This window comes from Anabrus simplex, chromosome 2, assembly GCF_040414725.1.
Source record: "Anabrus simplex isolate iqAnaSimp1 chromosome 2, ASM4041472v1, whole genome shotgun sequence".
Taxonomy (NCBI): Eukaryota; Metazoa; Arthropoda; class Insecta; order Orthoptera; family Tettigoniidae; genus Anabrus; species Anabrus simplex.
In genome coordinates this window covers 9,619,886-9,641,283 of record NC_090266.1, presented here as the reverse complement: position 1 = coordinate 9,641,283, position 21,398 = coordinate 9,619,886, and the positions used below count along the sequence as shown (strand labels likewise).

Sequence of the window (21,398 nt, the reverse complement as noted above, 5' to 3'; positions counted from 1 at the left end):
AAATATGATCCCAATTTTGTCTCCTAAATTTGCGGCTCCCAGAATTAAGGTTACTGGCCACCCCTGTTATAGAGTAAGTACATGCTATAAAATGTTTGTTCTTTCCTTTCATTTCAGTTGATTAATTTGGAACCACAGATGCCTATAACTGGTGGAAAGAAGATTCCTTTTCATTCCATGCTGGGAGATGTTAAATTCAATAACGTCACATTTTCTTATCCAACAAGACCACAACAGGTATGTTGTTTAGGATCTGTGACTGAATGCAATAATATTCCTGAATCCTCGTAGTCAACTCCTATTTGAATCGCTAATTGCAGAAACCACCTAAGGGCACTTTTTCAAACTGTTGGGAAAATGAAAAAAACTGTGTGGGAGTATAAGTTGAAGTCTGATCTCCTTCTAATTTTTAAAAATTAAACTTTAATGTGCTGGAAAAGTGTAGTAAACAAGAAATTAGTTTTAAAAATTTTTAAATGCCATAAACATTTTTTTACAAACTTTGCACTTAGGTTGTTTCTGAAATAAACAACTTTTTCTGTTAATTTTTGTAGCAATTATTGAAAAAAACAGCTAATTGATTAATCTATGCAAGTTTTAAGATGAAATGTTATGTAAATAACACTGTTCTATTCATACAAAATTTAACAGACATCAGTTAATGAACCACAAAATACAAATTAGAACAGTAAAACCCTTTCTGGCTTTATTCAGCCTCTGGCATATCCTCAGCAGGTTCTCTCTCGGTTGTTAGCCACTGAATGATGCTGTCATAAATGTCTTCATGACCAATGGTGTAGTCCATTAATTTTTTCTAGTCTTTTACTTTCTTTTTGTTGATTGAAACCTAAAATAAAAAATTGCGTTGTGCAGAACCCATTAAAAGTTTATAAAGTTACTATAAGCTACAAAATGTTTTACTTGCTCAATAATTTTATATCCCTTTAAGAATATTATTGTAATCAACTTACCTTTCCCAAAGGATAAGCTTTCTCGGAAGGTAGCCCGGTGGGCTGTCAGTTTTCAGTTGTGCGAAAGTAGATGAAAATCCTCCAATAAACGCCTTTGTCACAACTTGTCCTAAAGTATCTTTATAGTACAGAAACTGTTTGTAGCTAGAAACCTTGGTACTTCCCTGCCTGATGTTTCATTAGAGTTTGTTATTCTCCTGTACGATATAGGCCACCAATGTTTAAAACTTTAGACATCGTCTGAGGTAAGATGATAAACCGTAAAACGTCCTGACACACTTGCCTTGCTCAGCATACTCATCTGGAGTATAAATTCTGACCACCTTCCTCAAGAGCCGTTTAATACTTCCAAAATCCCTGTCACAAGGCAAAAAAAAAAAAAAAAAAGTGGCCACGGACAGGGAAGTTACGCATAATCGCCTCAAAATGACCTCTGTCGCAGAGATTCAATAAGAAACGCACAACTGTGTCATTCTGTGTGAGTCACAAAATAGGTTATCCTAACAGGGCCACCGACCATCATGAGTGGAGGAATGAATTTACCGCAGAAAGAACCTAAGCGACGGTGCTTAGGTTCTTTCTGAAATAAACACATTATTTACACAGCTGCCTAACAGCATTGCTTGTATTGAATATGGATTGTTTCTGCTAAACCACAATGTATTTATCTCCAAATAGTACAATCCCGTCAAAAACTCAATCTTGATAAAAGTGTCACTTAGGTGGTTTCTGAAATAAACGATTCATTTACCTCACTTGCTTCACATACTCTTTTTAAAAATTAAAATGCATTTAATATTTCTACATTTCAGTTGTTTAATTATATAACCTAATCACTTTGGATAATCGAAAATCTGGAATTGACTCAATGTCTTTGAGAGGTCACTTACAGTTTGATGATATGGGACACGTCTTCACCTGTGCTGTGTGTTACCTGTCTCAAACCTTCATATTCTCTTTTCTCTTGACCAGTAACTAGTAGCCTTCCTCTAGTCCTATTTGTCAGCATCACTGCTTTCTCACAGTGTGAATTATAGTCATGTGAGGCTTTCAAAGTGCAAATAGATGACATTTTGGGTGGATGAAATTCGATGTACAACTTTATAATTTGACCATACAAAATAAAAAGGTAAGCATAGTGCCAGAAGAACAGAAAGAGGCTGTTGATGAAGATGAAATGGCAGACCCAATGTCAGAATTCAATATAGAGATTTGACAGACTTAAATAGGTAATAATAATGTTATTTGTTTTACGTCGCACTAACTAATTTCTAAGGTCTTCGGAGACGCCGAGGTGCCGGAATTTAGTCCCGCAGGAGTTCTTTTACGTGCCAGTGAATCTACCGACACGGAGCTGTCGTATTTGAGCACCTTCAAATACCACCGGACTGAGCCAGGATCGAACCTGCCAAGTTGGGGTTAGAAGGCCAGCGCCTTAACCGTCTGGGCCACGCAGCCCGGCAGACTTAAATAGGAACAAGGCACCTGGAATTAAAGACATACACTCAGAATTACAGATTGCCTTAGTTAGTGTGTACAGGAGAAGTGCCACGCTGTTCCCAAGAAAGCAGGTGGTGACAAGTGAAAACTACCGCACCATTAGTTTAGTATCTCATGCTTGGACCAAGCTATTTGAGATTCTGAAGATGATCGGAATCAGATAATGAGAGAAAATAATTATCTACAATCTGTTCAAAAATCAGTCTGCAGTGATAAGAATTGAGGGTCATGGGAAAAAAAAAAAAAAAAAAAAAAAAAAAAAAAAAAAAAAAAAGGCAGCAGCAATCCAGAAAAGAGTCAGGTAAGGCTGAAGTTTGTACCCCCTCCCTGTTAATACAGAACAGACAGCAAACGAAATAAAAGTGGGATTTTGAGAAAGAATTACAATCCAAGGACAACAATTCAAAACCCTGAGATATTGTTATTTTATCTTAGTGTGCAGAAGATCTGGATGGTGTGGACAGAGTGTTGCGGAAGGAGTACAAGAACAAAGTCAGGTGATGAAAGGAAATAAAGAAAGTAGATGAATATTGTTACTTGGGTAGTAAAATAACTAACGATGGCAGAAGTAAGGAGGACATAAAATGCAGACTAGCACAAGCAAGGAAGAGCTTTCTTAAAAAAAGAAATTTGCTCACTTCAAACATTGATATCGGAATTAGAAAGATGTTTTTGAAGACTTTCGTGTGGAGCGTGGCATTGTATGGAAGTGAAACATGGATGATAACTAGCTCAGAAAGAAAGAGAATAGAAGCTTTTGAAATGTGGTGTTACAGAAGAATGCTGAAGGTGAGATGGATAGATCGAATCACGAATGAAGAGATACTGAATCGAATTGGTGAGAGGAGATCGATTTGGCTAAATTTCACTAGAAGAAGAGATAGAATGATTGGACATATCTTAAGACACCCAGGACTTGTACATTTGGTTTTTGAAGGAAGTGTAGGTGGTAAGAACAGTAGGGGTAGGCCTGGGTATGAATATGACAAGCAGATTAGAGCAGATGTAGGATGCAACAGTTACGTAGAAATGAAACATTTTTTGCTATGGGCTTTACGTCGCACCGACACAGATAGGTTTTATGGCGACGATGGGATAGGAAAGGCCTAGGAGTTGGAAGGAAGCGGCCGTGGCCTTAATTAAGGTACAGCCCCAGCATTTGCCTGGTGTGAAAATGGGAAACCACGGAAAACCATTTTCAGGGCTGCCGATAGTGGGATTCGAACCTACTATCTCCCGGATGCAAGCTCACAGCCGCGCGCCTCTACGCGCACGGCCAACTCGCCCGGTAATGAAACATTTAGCAAGGATAGGGTGGCATGGAGGGCTGCATTAAACCAGTCTATTGTTACGTCACCATAGGGGTAACGCTTATGTAAACGAAGTAAAATCCCTGTAAATGTACATGAGTGTGCAGTGGTATGAAAATAAGAGGGGAAATTTCAAATAACATATTTTTTTTCTCTTTTGAACCAGCGGAAAGGTATAATTTTTTATACTCTAGCAAGAACAGTTTAGTAAGATTTTTGAATACAGGTAGAAAAACTGTACAGTAAAAAGGGAGTGTACAAATAGATATCAATTAATATTTGAGTACAAATGGTGAGAATGGAGTGCACAAATAGATATAAATTAATTGAGGGTATAACAATTATATAAGATTTTTGACTAGAAATTAAAAGACTGTACAGTAAGAATGGAGTGTACAAATAGATATGAATAACTTTACGATATACATTAATTCTAAAAACACAGCTTATATCCTAACAGGAGGGCCAACTTGAAGAAAGGTTGAAATACTGTATTTAAAGCTTGCAGATGAATAATAAATAGCATTTCAAATATAATAATTAATGCTAACAGCAATGCTAATGGTAAGAAGATCCTTGAGAGATGCTATGATGGATAACTATGTAATACAAAAACCATTACAAGCAATCAAAGTATATGTTTAGAAGAAATTAGTTATAAGAAATTATGTTAACATAAGAGTGTGTAAAGATCTGAGACGTGAAGAAAAAACTTATTCCAAGGGATCATTGTAGAAAGGATGTAAAGGAGAAGGCATATAAGTCTCTGGTAAGACCCCAACTAGAGTATGGTTCCAGTGTACGGGACCCTCACCAGGATTACTTGATTCAAGAACTGGAAAAAATCCAAAGAAATGCAGCTCGATTTGTTCCGTGTGATTACCGACAAAAGAGTAGCGTTACAAAAATGTTGCAAAGTTTGATCTTGGAAGACTTGGGAGAAAGGAGAAAAGATGCTCGACCAAGTGTTATGTTTAAAATTACGGTCAAAATGAAAATAGTCACTTGTAATAAGTGGTACGGTATATTCCGAGCTGTTATTAGAGAGATAATGTGGAATGACATCAGTAGACGAATAAGTTTGAGTGGTGTCTTTAAAAGTAGGGAAGATCACAATATGAAGATAAAGTTGGAATTCAAGAGGACAAATTGGGGCAAATATTCGTTTATAGGAAGGGGAGTTAGGGATTGGAATAACTTACCAAGGGAGATGTTCAATAAATTTCCAATTACTTTGCAATCATTTAAGAAAAGTCTAGGAAAACAACAGATAGGGAATCTGCCGCCTGGGCAACTGCCCTAAATGCAGATCAGTAGTAATTGATTGATTGATCATAACACATGCTTAAAATTAATAATGATCGTAACAAGTTCCATAATAACATGAGTCTCCGTTAAGATGTGAAACATTAAGAGAAAACTAGTTCCAAGGGATCATAGTACAAGCTTAGAATTAATCGTGATCGTGTCAAGTTCCATAACAAGATTAGTGCGCACGAAGGGAAATCTTATACAAGGTACAACCTATGGTATAAAGGGTCAGGTTGGGAGAAATTGGATACCAAAAAACACAACACGAGATGTACATCAAATGGATAGAGGTTATGGTAGATGGCTATTCAGTTTCATAATACCAATTTGACATAGATAATGTAAATTTTCAGGTAAGGTTACCTTGACTGTCCACAACGTGCAGACCACTCCCCCAGCTTCCGCCAGGGTGCCCGTAGGAAATAATAGTTGACTTAAAATTTAAATAGAAAAGTCTCCATGTGCCTTACCTCAAGGTATAGCAGCAATGTGATGGACAGAGAAAGTTCTCATACCTCGACGAGGTCTTTTGCTCATTCAAGTCTTGTTTCCACCTGCTGAAATTGGCAGGGTGGCAAGAATATATAGGCGGAGAGATAATTCTAGAAAGTGTGAGCATGACAAACAGCTTAGCCGATGGCGTATGATGACAGCGAAGGCAACAGATGAGCATCCAATATGGTGACCAGTCAAATAACAGCAGGGGGGAGTAGAGGATTAAACGTCAAAACATATGCAGTGTAGTCGTGAAGAGGTAAGTTCAAAAGAACAATAAAGTCTATATATAGAGCACACAAAGTAGGTTGGCACACTAGGGACTGATAACCAAACAACAACATATCTGTATATACAAAATAAGTGTTTTGTCTGTACATTGCTCAGAGTTTGAAAAGAATGGTATTTCAGTATCGGTCATGCCCACAGTAACAAGGAAATGCACTTTTTACTTTTCTGTAATTTCTGTCTGTCTGTATGTATGTATGTACACGCATCACGTGAAAACGGCTGAAGAGAATTTAATGAAAATCGGTATATAAAGTCGGGAGATGAACCTTTACAATCTAGGCTATAAATCATTTCATTCACGCTGAATGAAGTGGTAGTTTAGGGGAAGCCTAAAATTTAATTCTCAAATATTTATATTATTATTGGTCCTATATGAAGCTGTTTTTGTCGTAGTTAAAAACAAATGTGATAGAAAGGAAGGTCTTAAAAGTAGGACTATTAGGCAGTACCATATGGCTGATAAAACAGGTATGAGGCAGTTTCTAAAAAGTAACTATGATCGGTGGAAAACGGTAAATAAAAATGTAAACAGACTCTGGGATGGTTTTAAAGAAATTGTTGAGGAATGAGAAATTCAGGTTTGACCTTTAAGGGTGGTAAGGAATGCTAAAGACCAACCTTATTATAATAGAGAAATAAAGAGACTAAGAAGGAGGTGCAGACTGGAAAGAAATAGAGTTAGAAATGGCTGTGGAAGTAAGGAGGAATTGAAGGAACTTACTAGAAAATTGAATCTAGCAAATAAGGCAGCTAAGGATAACATGATGGCAAGCATAATTGGCAGTCATACGAATTTTAGTGAAAAATGGAAGGGTATGCATAGGTATTTTAAGGCAGAAACAGGTTCCAAGAAGGACATTCCAGGAATAATTAATGAACAAGGGGAGTGTGTATGTGAGGATCTTCAAAAGGCAGAAGTATTCAGTCAGCAGTATGTAAAGATTGTTGGTTGCAAGGATAATGTCGAGATAGAGGAGGAGACTAAGGCCAAAGAAGTAATAAAATTTACATATGATAACAATGACATTTACAATAAGATACAAAAGTTGAAAACTTGAAAAGCAGCTGGGATTGATAAGATTTCTGGGGATATACTAAAGACAATGGGTTGGGATATAGTACCATATCTGAAGTATTATTTGATTATTGTTTGGTCGGAGGAGCTATACCAGATGAATGGAGAGTTCCTATAGTAGCCCCTGTGTATAAAGGAAAGGGTGATAGACATAAAGCTGAAAATTACAGGCCAGTAAGTTTGACATGCATTGTATGTAAGCTTTGGGTTAGGCATTCTTTCTGATTATATTAAGACATGTTTGTGAAATTAATTACTGGTTCGATAGAAGGCAATTCGGTTTTAGGAAAGGTTATTCCACTGAAGCTCAACATGTAGGATTCCAGCAAGATATAGAAGATATCTTGGATTCTGGAGGTCAGATGGACTGTATCGCGATTGACCTGTCTAAAGCATTTGATAGGGTGGATCATGGGAGACTACTGGCAAAAATGAGTGCAATTGGACTAGACAAAAGCGTGACTGAATGGGTTGCTATATTTCTAGAAAATAGATCTCAGAGAATTAGGGTAGGTGAAGCTTTATCTGACCCTGTAATAATTAAGAGGGGAATTCCTCAAGGCAGTATTATCGGACCTTTATGTTTTCTTATATATATATATATATAAATGATATGAGTAAAGGAGTACCGGGCGAGTTGGCCGTGCTCATAGAGGCGCGCGGCTGTGAGCTTGCATCCGGGAGATAGTAGGTTCGAATCCCACTATCGGCAGCCCTGAAGATGGTTTTCCGTGGTTTCCCATTTTCACACCAGGCAAATGCTGGGGCTGTACCTTAATTAAGGCCACGGCCGCTTCCTTCCAACTCCTAGGCCTTTCCTCTCCCATAGTCGCCATAAGACCTATCTGTGTCGGTGCGACGTAAAGCCCCTAGCAAAAAAAAAAGTAAAGGAGTGGAATCGGAGGTAAGGCTTTTTGCGGTTGATGTTATTCTCTATAGAGTGATAAATAAGTTACAAGATTGTGAGCAACTGCAACGTGACCTTGAAAATGTTGTGAGATGGACAGCAGGCAATGGTATGTTTGTAAACGGGATTAAAAGTCAGGTTGTGAGTTTCACAAATAGGAAAAGTCCTCTCAGTTTTAATTACTGCGTTGATGGGGTGAAAGTTCCTTTTGGGGATCATTGTAAGTATCTAGGTGTTAATATAAGGAAAGATCTTCATTGGGGAAATCACATAAATGGGATTGTAAATAGAGGGTACAGATCTCTGCACATGGTTATGAGGGTGTTTAGGGGTTGTAGTAAGGATGTAAAGGAGAGTGCATATAAGTCTCTGGTAAGACCCCAACTAGAGTATGGTTCCAGTGTACCAGGATTACCTGATTCAAGAACTGGAAAAAATCCAAAGAAAAGCAGCTCGATTTGTTCTGGGTGATTTCCGACAAAAGAGTAGTGTTACAAAAATGTTGCAATGTTTGGGCTGGGAAGAATTGAGAGAAAGAAGAAGAGCTACTCGACTAAGTGGTATGTAATAACACTTGTATGTTTTAATATTCATCCACAATACAAGTTTTAAAAAATTGTTGACATGAAATTAGTAATTAGATGGTACATGTTTCGCCCATCAATAGTGGGCATCATCAGCCATATTTTCCACCTTAGAATAGATCAGGTACCTGATTGGAAATAATCTATGAATGCTGTTAAAAACTATGTCGTATAAAATATATTGGAGATTGTTAAACAACTCTTACAATATAAAATGTAGTATGCTGTTATTTGACAATATTAGTGATAATATTGGAGTCTAAATCATGGAAGTTGTTTAAGGATTATGACATAATAAAAGATATTACAATGAAGATAAAAATCAGAAAATACATTCCATTTATTTGTCAAATGGCGAATTGTTAAAAAAAAATTTTTAATGGAAAGTTAAGCAATGGTAATGGTTGTTGGTTTTTGCAGTTAATAAATGTTGACTTTCATTTATTTGCTTATAGATTTTGAAGAGTTGTTTTTATGGCCTGGTTCCTTTGGAGATGATATTAGTTGGAAATGTTGGTGCCGTAGGCTATATTGAAATCTTTGTAGGCGTCATTAGACCATCTTCTATGATGTGGTAAGAGTTTGTAATGTTGCTGTTGAGCGTGTTGAGCTAAGCGTGTTAGTTGGAAGGGAACGTTATTGTCATTCGGTGATTAGCCAAAGGTATGATGAGTTCTGTAATTAAAGAGATAATTTGAAAATTTAATGAATTACCATAATTGGAATTAAGGGGCCGAATAGTGGAAGTTAAATTTGGAGTGTTGACACTTACCCCTTCAACCGCTGAGATGTTAGTTTACGTTGAGAGTTTTAGAGTAACTGGCAGTCGCCGAGCTCTTACTACGCGTGTTGTATTTGTGAAGTCTTGGTGGAGGGGGTTGAGCTTAAGAAGGCTGAGGGCGCATTCGCTGCGTGAGGAGGAGTTGTCGGCAGTGGAAGGAGGGGAGGGGGCTGGTGTGTGTGTTGGATTGGTGGGCGTATTTACTGATTTGGTGCTAAATATTTCGTAAAAATTATTCAGAAGGAATGGTTTTTGTAATAGAATTGAAATCTGTTTATAAAGAGGACTTTTGTTATCTATTACATCATTTAAGTTCTTGTCTTTGTTAAACTGTTGATCTAAGAAGATGTATAAGTTTTCGTATTCTGTCATGAGCTTACCTTTTTCGAATCTTTTTAAAATTTGTAAATCAAAATAAAAAAAAATCAAATCAAAATCTCTTTATTTGCAAATGAGGTGTCTACCTCGGTGGCAAATGGTACACTAAAATACATTATTGTCAAGCACTAAATTTTAAATTAACACGAGACGAAGAAAATTTTCCTAGAATACAATATTATACAATTTACGCTAATAATTTTTTCTATTAAACACACACATCATCCTTAATAAATTTATATTGTTTACAAAATTCTACTTATAATATCTTACAAACATTGTCAACTCATATACAGTACGGTATGTGAAATTACTTCTAATAATACTATACAACTGGTATAAGATTAAAATTAACATTGAATTTATTTACATATTTATATTTTACCCATTTTGGAACCTAAGTAGCATAACGACCTGCTGCGTCTTAACCAGAGCCCCTTTTGCCACCACTTTTCAGAGTTCCTGAAGGGACTTCACAGCTACCGTAGCGGTCCCAGGGCCCTCGAAGTCCCCACTGTACTTCACCCCTACAGGCAGTCCCCTACTTGGGCTGTCCAAACTCCTTAGACCAGGGGATGGAATTAATTTAATCACACACATTTATTATTTACCATATCCTGCACTGGTCGAATGCCCTCTGGCATTTAATTTATTAACTCTGTTGTTGATTATTCTCTTCTTGAATATCTGTACAGATTTTGGAAACGGATCAAACACTACCCCTGGTAAACTGTTCCACTCCTTCACGCCCTTCCCAATGAAAGAAAATTTATCCCAATCGCTTCTGCTAAAATTCCTTCTAATTTTGTACTTGTGGTCAATTCTACCAGTATAATTATTTTCCAACTGAAGCCTCTCACGGATATCTCCCCATGCTTCTTCTCCTGTATAGGCGCTATATAATCCTATAAGTCTAGTTTTCTCCCTTCTCTTACTTAAAGTTTCCCACCCAAGTTCCTTTAACATTTCTGATACACTACTCTTTCTCCTGAAATCCCCTGTTACAAACCTTGCTGCTTTCCTCTGCACACCATCTAGTTCTTTTATTAGGTATTCTTGGTGAGGATCCCAAACACTGTTTGCATATTCCAATAATGGACGAACCATACTTAAGTAACTTTTCTCTTTTAATTCTTTGTTGCATCCTTTAAGTAGCCTCATTATGACATGTAACGATCTGTATGCTTTCCCAACAATGTCATCAACATGACACTTCCAGTGCAAATTACTTTCAAATCTCACACCTAAGTATTTGCACTTGCCATCTTTTGGGATAACTACCTCATCCAAAGTATATTCAAATTCAGTTTTAAAGCTCCTCTTTGTAAATGTTGTAACAGTTGATTTGCCTCCATTAATCTTCATATTATTTTCTTCAACCCATTCTTGGATACTGTCAAGGTCCCTTTGTAATTCTGAACAATCCTCAATGTTATTTATTTCCCTATAAACAATTATGTCGTCTGCATACAATCTTATTTTCGATGTTATATTGTTCCCTAAATCATTTGCGTATATTAAGAAAAGTAACGGACCGATTATACTACCCTGTGTAATTCCCTTCCAGACTTTCTCTTCCTGTGATATATTATTTCCTACTTTGACTTTCTGAACCCTTGAATTTAGAAATGTTCTTATCCAACGTATAACCCTTACGACCAATCCTATTCCCTCCAATTTCTTTAATAATATTCCATGTTCCACTCTATCAAAGGCTTTGGAAAAATCTATGGCTATGCAATCTAACTGGCCTCCTGAATCTAACTGATCTGATATGTCCTGCTGATATCCCACCAGTTGTGCCTCGCAAGAAAATTTCTTTCTAAATCCATACTGGCTCCTCATGAACCAATTTTTATCATCACATATCCCTCTGATGTACTTTGCTATTAAACTCTCCAGTATTTTACAAACTATACTGGTCAGGCTGATTGGTCTGTAGTTCTCTGGTTTCCTTTTATCACCCTTTGCTTTATAAATTGGTATTATTATAGATTCCTTCCATTCCTTTGGTATCACACTATTATTTATGACATAGTCAAAGAGAAATTTTAAATAAGGCACTATATACCACCCCATTGTCTTTAATACCTCCCCGGTAATTTGATCACTTCCTGCTGCTTTTCCTTGGTGAAGCAGTTGGATTTCTCTGAAAATATCTTCATTTGTGAATGAGAAGCTTCTTGTTTCCCTCTGTGTCTCTCCCTTTCTATTTTCTGTTACGGTTTCCAAGTCCTGACAATCTTCTACTGAATCTCGGAATTCCCTACTAAAGAGGTTTGCTTTCTCAGTATCTGTTAAATAATGTTCACCCCCTTCTCCCACCATTGTAGGAATTTGGATTCCTTTTCCTTTTTGATTCCTAATATATCAATACAGCTTTTTCCATTTCCCTTTGTGGTCATTACCCTCTTGAAGAATGCCATTCATATAATTCTCTTTTCATTCCTTTTTCACTCTATTCAGTTCCCTCATTAGCTGTTTCCTAGTTTCTCTATTCTCCCTACCTTCTTTGGTTTTCCTGTTTACTATTCTACATTTTCTTTTTAATTTTCTTGTTTCCCTTGTGTAATAAACAGGGTCTGAGTTCATTTTACCCTTCTTAACAGGTACAAATCTCTTCTCTCCTTCCCAAATGATTCCTTTAAATTTAGCCCAAAGTGTATCCACATTATTCCCTTCACTTATCCAACAACTGAATTGTGATTTAAGGTAAGTCCCAAATTCATCAACTTTAGTTTTTCTGTATAATTTCTTGTCTTTTGTGACCCTCTTATTAAGCATTTTTGGTACGAGTCCTACATCCATTATTACAGCCTTATGGTCACCTATTCCTTCAACTACCTCAGTTTTATCAACAATTTCCCATGGTTTAACCAAGAATACATCTAGTAAGTTATTGAGACGAGTCGGTTCTTGTACTACTTGTGTAAATCCTTCCTCCCAAATTAACTTATTTGCCAGTTTCTGTTCATGGGCTTCACTTGCAGCTCCATTCCATTCAACTTCAGGCAAGTTTAGATCTCCCCCAATTATTACCATATCATTATTATTGTTTTTATGAGTATAATCTATTATTTTCTCAAATATTTCCATGTCTCTTTCCTCTCTTCCAGGCCTATATGTTCCTATAATTCCCACCTCCTTCATATTATCACAAACTAATTTTATCCCTAATATTTCATCCCTTTCATCAGTAAACCATTCATGCGAACAATAAGTTTCCTTCACCAGAATAAATACCCCTCCTCCCTTTTTATCTCCTCGGTCTCTACGATAGACTGTATACCCTTCTGGAAATACTTCTGTATTACCCACCCCTTCTCTCAACCACGATTCCACTCCTATCACCACATCCATCTCATAAGATTCTATCAATGTACCGAATTTTAATTGTTTATTTACTACACTCTGACAGTTTACCAAGAGCAATCTCAGACCTCCTTCCTCCCTAAAACTTGACTGTTGCAATTGGGTAACGTTAGACTCATGAGTTGAGAACTTCCCTGGAACCCAGATCCTTGTACATAGATCTTGATTTAAGGGTCTGGGTTTTCTGGCAAGTTTCCCTGTATATGCCAGTTTAGTGGTATGGGTTTTCTTAAGTACAGATTAGTTTGCAAATCTCTGTTGATAATTGTAGCAATTTGTCTACAGAGAGTTGCTTTTCCATTACCATTTAGATGTAACCAATGTCTAGTGAACATTTGCCTGCCAAGACCTAAAGTATCTACTACATAGACATTTCTAAAACTCTTACATAATCTCTTGATTTTTATATTTACATTATGTACAGCTTTGTTCACACATGAGTCCTCTAAAAGGTCATACCTGGGTGGCACATTTACTGCAATTACTTTTGAGTCAGGTAGTTTGGAAATCTTACCTCTGAGAGTCGTAATTATTTCCTCACCTTCATTTGCAGCAATGTCATTTGTACCACTCACAATCACCACGTAGTGTTGTGAACGTATTGTTGTGAATTTGTGACCTGTTTATTTCATGTGGTTACTCATGGCAGAGAATTTATTATGTTTATTTATATTTTCAATACAGACCCAAAAATGAATGTTATCACATGTAATAAGTGGTATGTTCCGAGCTGTCAGCGGAGAGATGGCGTGGAATGTCATTAGTAGATGAATAAGTTTGAGTGGCGTTTCTAAAAGTAGGAATGATCACAATATGAAGATAAAGTTGGAATTCAAGAGGGCAAATTGGGGCAAATATTCGTTTATAGGAAGGGGAGTTAGGGATTGGAATAACTTACCAAGGGAGATGTTCAATAAATTTCCAATTACTTTGCAATCATTTAAGAAAAGTCTAGGAAAACAACAGATAGGGAATCTGCCGCCTGGGCAACTGCCCTAAATGCAGATCAGTAGTAATTGATTGATTGATTGATCATAACACATGCTTAAAATTAATAATGATCGTAACAAGTTCCATAATAACATGAGTCTCCGTTAAGATGTGAAACATTAAGAGAAAACTAGTTCCAAGGGATCATAGTACAAGCTTAGAATTAATCGTGATCGTGTCAAGTTCCATAACAAGATTAGTGCGCACGAAGGGAAATCTTATACAAGGTACAACCTATGGTATAAAGGGTCAGGTTGGGAGAAATTGGATACCAAAAAACACAACACGAGATGTACATCAAATGGATAGAGGTTATGGTAGATGGCTATTCAGTTTCATAATACCAATTTGACATAGATAATGTAAATTTTCAGGTAAGGTTACCTTGACTGTCCACAACGTGCAGACCACTCCCCCAGCTTCCGCCAGGGTGCCCGTAGGAAATAATAGTTGACTTAAAATTTAAATAGAAAAGTCTCCATGTGCCTTACCTCAAGGTATAGCAGCAATGTGATGGACAGAGAAAGTTCTCATACCTCGACGAGGTCTTTTGCTCATTCAAGTCTTGTTTCCACCTGCTGAAATTGGCAGGGTGGCAAGAATATATAGGCGGAGAGATAATTCTAGAAAGTGTGAGCATGACAAACAGCTTAGCCGATGGCGTATGATGACAGCGAAGGCAACAGATGAGCATCCAATATGGTGACCAGTCAAATAACAGCAGGGGGGAGTAGAGGATTAAACGTCAAAACATATGCAGTGTAGTCGTGAAGAGGTAAGTTCAAAAGAACAATAAAGTCTATATATAGAGCACACAAAGTAGGTTGGCACACTAGGGACTGATAACCAAACAACAACATATCTGTATATACAAAATAAGTGTTTTGTCTGTACATTGCTCAGAGTTTGAAAAGAATGGTATTTCAGTATCGGTCATGCCCACAGTAACAAGGAAATGCACTTTTTACTTTTCTGTAATTTCTGTCTGTCTGTATGTATGTATGTACACGCATCACGTGAAAACGGCTGAAGAGAATTTAATGAAAATCGGTATATAAAGTCGGGAGATGAACCTTTACAATCTAGGCTATAAATCATTTCATTCACGCTGAATGAAGTGGTAGTTTAGGGGAAGCCTAAAATTTAATTCTCAAATATTTATATTATTATTGGTCCTATATGAAGCTGTTTTTGTCGTAGTTAAAAACAAATGTGATAGAAAGGAAGGTCTTAAAAGTAGGACTATTAGGCAGTACCATATGGCTGATAAAACAGGTATGAGGCAGTTTCTAAAAAGTAACTATGATCGGTGGAAAACGGTAAATAAAAATGTAAACAGACTCTGGGATGGTTTTAAAGAAATTGTTGAGGAATGAGAAATTCAGGTTTGACCTTTAAGGGTGGTAAGGAATGCTAAAGACCAACCTTATTATAATAGAGAAATAAAGAGACTAAGAAGGAGGTGCAGACTGGAAAGAAATAGAGTTAGAAATGGCTGTGGAAGTAAGGAGGAATTGAAGGAACTTACTAGAAAATTGAATCTAGCAAATAAGGCAGCTAAGGATAACATGATGGCAAGCATAATTGGCAGTCATACGAATTTTAGTGAAAAATGGAAGGGTATGCATAGGTATTTTAAGGCAGAAACAGGTTCCAAGAAGGACATTCCAGGAATAATTAATGAACAAGGGGAGTGTGTATGTGAGGATCTTCAAAAGGCAGAAGTATTCAGTCAACAGTATGTAAAGATTGTTGGTTGCAAGGATAATGTCGAGATAGAGGAGGAGACTAAGGCCAAAGAAGTAATAAAATTTACATATGATAACAATGACATTTACAATAAGATACAAAAGTTGAAAACTTGAAAAGCAGCTGGGATTGATAAGATTTCTGGGGATATACTAAAGACAATGGGTTGGGATATAGTACCATATCTGAAGTATTATTTGATTATTGTTTGGTCGGAGGAGCTATACCAGATGAATGGAGAGTTCCTATAGTAGCCCCTGTGTATAAAGGAAAGGGTGATAGACATAAAGCTGAAAATTACAGGCCAGTAAGTTTGACATGCATTGTATGTAAGCTTTGGGTTAGGCATTCTTTCTGATTATATTAAGACATGTTTGTGAAATTAATAACTGGTTCGATAGAAGGCAATTCGGTTTTAGGAAAGGTTATTCCACTGAAGCTCAACTTATAGGATTCCAGCAAGATATAGCAGATATCTTGGATTCTGGAGGTCAGATGGACTGTATCGCGATTGACCTGTCTGAAGCATTTGATAGGGTGGATCATGGGAGACTACTGGCAAAAATGAGTGCAATTGGACTAGACAAAAGCGTGACTGAATGGGTTGCTATATTTCTAGAAAATAGATTTCAGAGAATTAGGGTAGGTGAAGCTTTATCTGACCCTGTAATAATTAAGAGGGGAATTCCTCAAGGCAGTATTATCGGACCTTTATGTTTTCTTATATATATATATATATATATATATATATATATATATATATATATATATATATATATAAATGATATGAGTAAAGGAGTGGAATCGGAGGTAAGGCTTTTTGCGGATGATGTTATTCTCTATAGAGTGATAAATAAGTTACAAGATTGTGAGCAACTGCAACGTGACCTTGAAAATGTTGTGAGATGGACAGCAGGCAATGGTATGTTTGTAAACGGGATTGAAAGTCAGGTTGTGAGTTTCACAAATAGGAAAAGTCCTCTCAGTTTTAATTACTGCGTTGATGGGGTGAAAGTTCCTTTTGGGGATCATTGTAAGTATCTAGGTGTTAATATAAGGAAAGATCTTCATTGGGGAAATCACATAAATGGGATTGTAAATAAAGGGTACAGATCTCTGCACATGGTTATGAGGGTGTTTAGGGGTTGTAGTAAGGATGTAAAGGAGAGTGCATATAAGTCTCTGGTAAGACCCCAACTAGAGTATGGTTCCAGTGTACCAGGATTACCTGATTCAAGAACTGGAAAAAATCCAAAGAAAAGCAGCTCGATTTGTTCTGGGTGATTTCCGACAAAAGAGTAGCGTTACAAAAATGTTGCAATGTTTGGGCTGGGAAGAACTGAGAGAAAGAAGAAGAGCTACCCGACTAAGTGGTATGTAATAACACTTGTATGTTTTAATATTCATCCACAATACAATTTTTAAAAAATTGTTGACATGAAATTAGTAATTAGATGGTACATGTTTCGCCCATCAATAGTGGGCATCATCAGCCATATTTTCCACCTTAGAATAGATCAGGTACCTGATTGGAAATAATCTATGAATGCTGTTAAAAACTGTGTCGTATAAAATATATTGGAGATTGTTAAACAACTGTTACAATATAAAATGTAGTATGCTGTTATTTGACAATATTAGTGATAATATTGGAGTCTAAATCATGGAAGTTGTTTAAGGATTATGACATAATAAAAGATATTACAATGAAGATAAAAATCAGAAAATACATTCCATTTATTTGTCAAATGGCGAATTGTTAAAAAAAAAATTTTAATGGAAAGTTAAGCAATGGTAATGGTCGTTGGTTTTTGCAGTTAATAAATGTTGATTTTCATTTATTTGCTTATAGATTTGGAAGAGTTGTTTTTATGGCCTGGTTCCTTTGGAGATGATATTAGTTGGAAATGTTGGTGCCGTAGGCTATATTGAAATCTTTGTAGGCGTCATTAGACCATCTTCTATGATGTGGTAAGAGTTTGTAATGTTGCTGTTGAGCGTGTTGAGCTAAGCGTGTTAGTTGGAAGGGAACGTTATTGTCATTCGGTGATTAGCCAAAGGTATGATGAGTTCTGTAATTAAAGAGATAATTTGAAAATTTAATGAATTACCATAATTGGAATTAAGGGGCCGAATAGTGGAAGTTAAATTTGGAGTGTTGACACTTACCCCTTCAACCGCTGAGATGTTAGTTTACGTTGAGAGTTTTAGAGTAACTGGCAGTCGCCGAGCTCTTACTACGCGTGTTGTATTTGTGAAGTCTTGGTGGAGGGGGTTGAGCTTAAGAAGGCTGAGGGCGCATTCGCTGCGTGAGGAGGAGTTGTCGGCAGTGGAAGGAGGGGAGGGGGCTGGTGTGTGTGTTGGATTGGTGGGCGTATTTACTGATTTGGTGCTAAATATTTCGTAAAAATTATTCAGAAGGAATGGTTTTTGTAATAGAATTGAAATCTGTTTATAAAGAGGACTTTTGTTATCTATTACATCATTTAAGTTCTTGTCTTTGTTAAACTGTTGATCTAAGAAGATGTATAAGTTTTCGTATTCTGTCATGAGCTTACCTTTTTCGATTCTTTTTAAAATTTGTAAATCCTGATCTATTGTTGTGAATTTGTGACCTGTTTCTTTCATGTGGTTACTCATGGCAGAGAATTTATTATGTTTATTTATGTTTTCAATACAGACCCAAAAATGAATGTTATCACATGTAATAAGTGGTATGTTCCGAGCTATCAGCGGAGAGATGGCGTGGAATGTCATTAGTAGATGAATAAGTTTGAGTGGCGTTTATAAAAGTAGGAATGATCACAATATGAAGTTGGAATTCAAGAGGACAAACTGGGGAAAATATTCATTTATAAGAAGAGGAGTTATTGATTGGAATAACTTACCAAGGGAGATGTTCAATAAATTTCCAGTTCCTATGAAATCATTTAGGAAAAGACTAGGAAAACAACAGATAGGGAATCTGCCACTTGGGCGACTGCCCTAAATGCAGATCAGTATTGATTGATTGATTGATATAAATACTACATAACTAAAGTTATATAGAAGTTATATAGAATTACTTTTTTATCGTACCGGCTATGATAACACAGATATTCATGAATTTGTATTTTTGTTGCCAAGTCCATATCAACACCGAGCCACGAGACAATGGGTTAACAGAATTTAATGGAAATCGGTATATAGAGTCCAATTTTATTCACCCTGCATGAAATTGTAGTTTAGGGTAAAGCACCTAAAATTTAATTTTGAAATACCTATGTTATTGGTCCTATGGGAAAGTACTACATAGCAAAAGTTATAGAGAATACAATTTCCAATCATTTACGTTTTATTCAGTTTTACCGTACCAACTATGATAAGAGTGGTATTTCAGAGTCAGAAGAAAACTAAATGTGAAGGTCTACAATATCGATCAACAATAACATTACACTGACCATTGTGTGTTGTGATGTTCTTTGTCTTTAATTCTGCCACTCGAATCCGATAGATGGAATTACTGCTGCGTACCAAGTATAACAGCCTAAGAGACTGAAATTAACTCGCAGACACCTTTCATCTTTAATTAGAATGCGTCTGGAGCATGGATGCTATCCAAGTCTTTTTCACAGGATCAAAGTCTTCGACAACCCTCACTGCCCAGAAGACCCTGGAGAAATAGCCGACTTGAATCACATCATACTGTCCTGTAAGAAGTACTCCCAACAACAGAACCATCTGTACTCTTCTTTGGTGAAGTTAAATACCCCACTGCCAACTTCAGTTGTCGTAATATTAATTTATAAGATATGACTTTTTCTTTTCAGCCAAAAAATGTATGTACCATAAATATATGCTCACTCTGTAAATGTTGGTCACATGGTCTTCTGAGGCCTAATGCCAATATATCAAATTAAAAAACCAGCTTGAGAGAATATTGGTGGGAAATAGCTGGGGAGTTAGGAAATTTTCTTCTTTAGCATGCCATTCCTCTGGTTCATACATTTTCTGATACTGCTGGTACGTAACACACTGGTTCGTCATAGTATTCCAGCTATTTCATCCCTACTCTGATGCACTGTTTTGAATTAGCAGTGTGCACACTTAGGTCTAAGGCAGAGGCTCACTTAGTAGTAGTATGAGCTGGTCTAGAATTACAATTTAGGCCTATTCCAAATTATAGCACCACAATTCACTAAATAACTCAAAATTCAACCCTGAAAAGAGCCGTTTCTCAATAAAAGCTTCTTCCTCTTCACTTTCATTAAATCCTACATTCATTTTATTCCAAATTAGCAGTGAAGAGGGGGTTTCTCCTCTGGCTTGGAGGAAAAATTTGCCTCCAAGTCAAATAGATTTTTCTGCCGCCAGTGTAGTGAATTGAGACTTTCCGACTCATTGGGTACTCCTAGGAAACAGATTAGTAAAAGGGCATAGCTTTGCCCTGGCACTCTCCACCATTCAACCCCCCGCCCACCCCCGTGCCGAAAAAAGGCAAAGGGTGTTCACGGATCACGGCTTTCTGTGGCTTGGTCATTCCAGCTCTGGAACTTTGGACTGTTCATTAAAAGTGAGAAAATGTGTGGTTTTTCATTTGATCGAGTATTTCATATGAAAGCATTTGATTGAGTATTTCATATGAAAGCGTTGCTTTTAATCACGCCATTCTTACTGATGTCATTGTAATGACCTATGTTCATTTCAGTTGGGAAAACCATTAATACAGTATTTCTGACGATGTAGAAAGGCAGATGGAGAGTGAGTGTCAACCATTATAATGAAAACTCTCCAACCTGTTTGTGACTTACCCAGTCTTCATATGAGAAAAGATGTTTTGTGGCTTTCTCGTTGCGCTTCTAGGGTAATGTTAAGAGCTATGCAATTTATTACAATCTTACTCACTTAAACTAGAATTCTGTATACAATGTAGAATTCCATAGCAAAGCACGGGTACATCAGCTAGTACACCTTATAGAGAGAAGTAATATTTGTAGAGACATTTTAGAAGTTAGTGAAAAATGTAATAATCACAACTATGTACGAATCATTGGAAGAACAGCCACTGTCTCCCCCAATCACTACCGGGGTACTTTCCAGTAAAATAGATGTACATATTCTTTTTCTTTTGGATTATAAACCTAGGCAAAGAGAATTGTGACATGTTCGTGTTGGACTAGGAAGAAGTGGTTGTCATTGAGTTGTCTAAGAACACCTCCAAAAAGGAGGAGCACCTCACTTCAGGAGGATGTGTAGCAGCAGTCGCAATGAGAGTTGCTAAATTGGCAGCGTTATGTGTTTTAATCTTGTTTCTCTGATAAGTTTGTGACTTAATGACATCAGATAATATTTATCAAGATGTTTATTTTTTGTTTGTTATATTGGAAGCCATTTGTTTTCAGTTTCTCTAAGTGTGAGGTTCTTAAGCCTGTCAAAACTAATTCAGGACAAAGAGAAAAACATTTAATAACAGATATATTTTCTTTTTGCAGTTTACTTTAAAAAATGTTAAAAGGAAAGATGTAATTCAAAAACATATAACAATGAATGAAAATGACAGAAATCACAAGAATGACATCTATCGATATCAATAGAAAACATCAGAAAGAAAACAGTTCACCGTAAGAAATAACCCATTAAAAACAACCTTAAACAAAATATATTCTCAAAAAGAAGGGTTAGTCATGGGTTCATCACTACCAGAA

At 36.6% G+C, this 21,398-nt stretch overlaps 1 protein-coding gene across 3 annotated transcripts in view; it reads left to right on the top strand.

Moving 5' to 3' along the window:
• Positions 1 to 21,398, top strand: part of LOC136863899 (mitochondrial potassium channel ATP-binding subunit) — a 789,801-nt gene that overhangs the window by 453,024 nt on the left and 315,379 nt on the right. For all 3 annotated transcript variants that reach the window (XM_067140310.2, XM_068226044.1, XM_068226045.1), the window contains one exon: positions 118 to 237. In XM_067140310.2, coding sequence (XP_066996411.2) covers positions 118 to 237 — 120 coding nt within the window. The remainder of the gene's footprint in view (positions 1 to 117; positions 238 to 21,398) is intronic.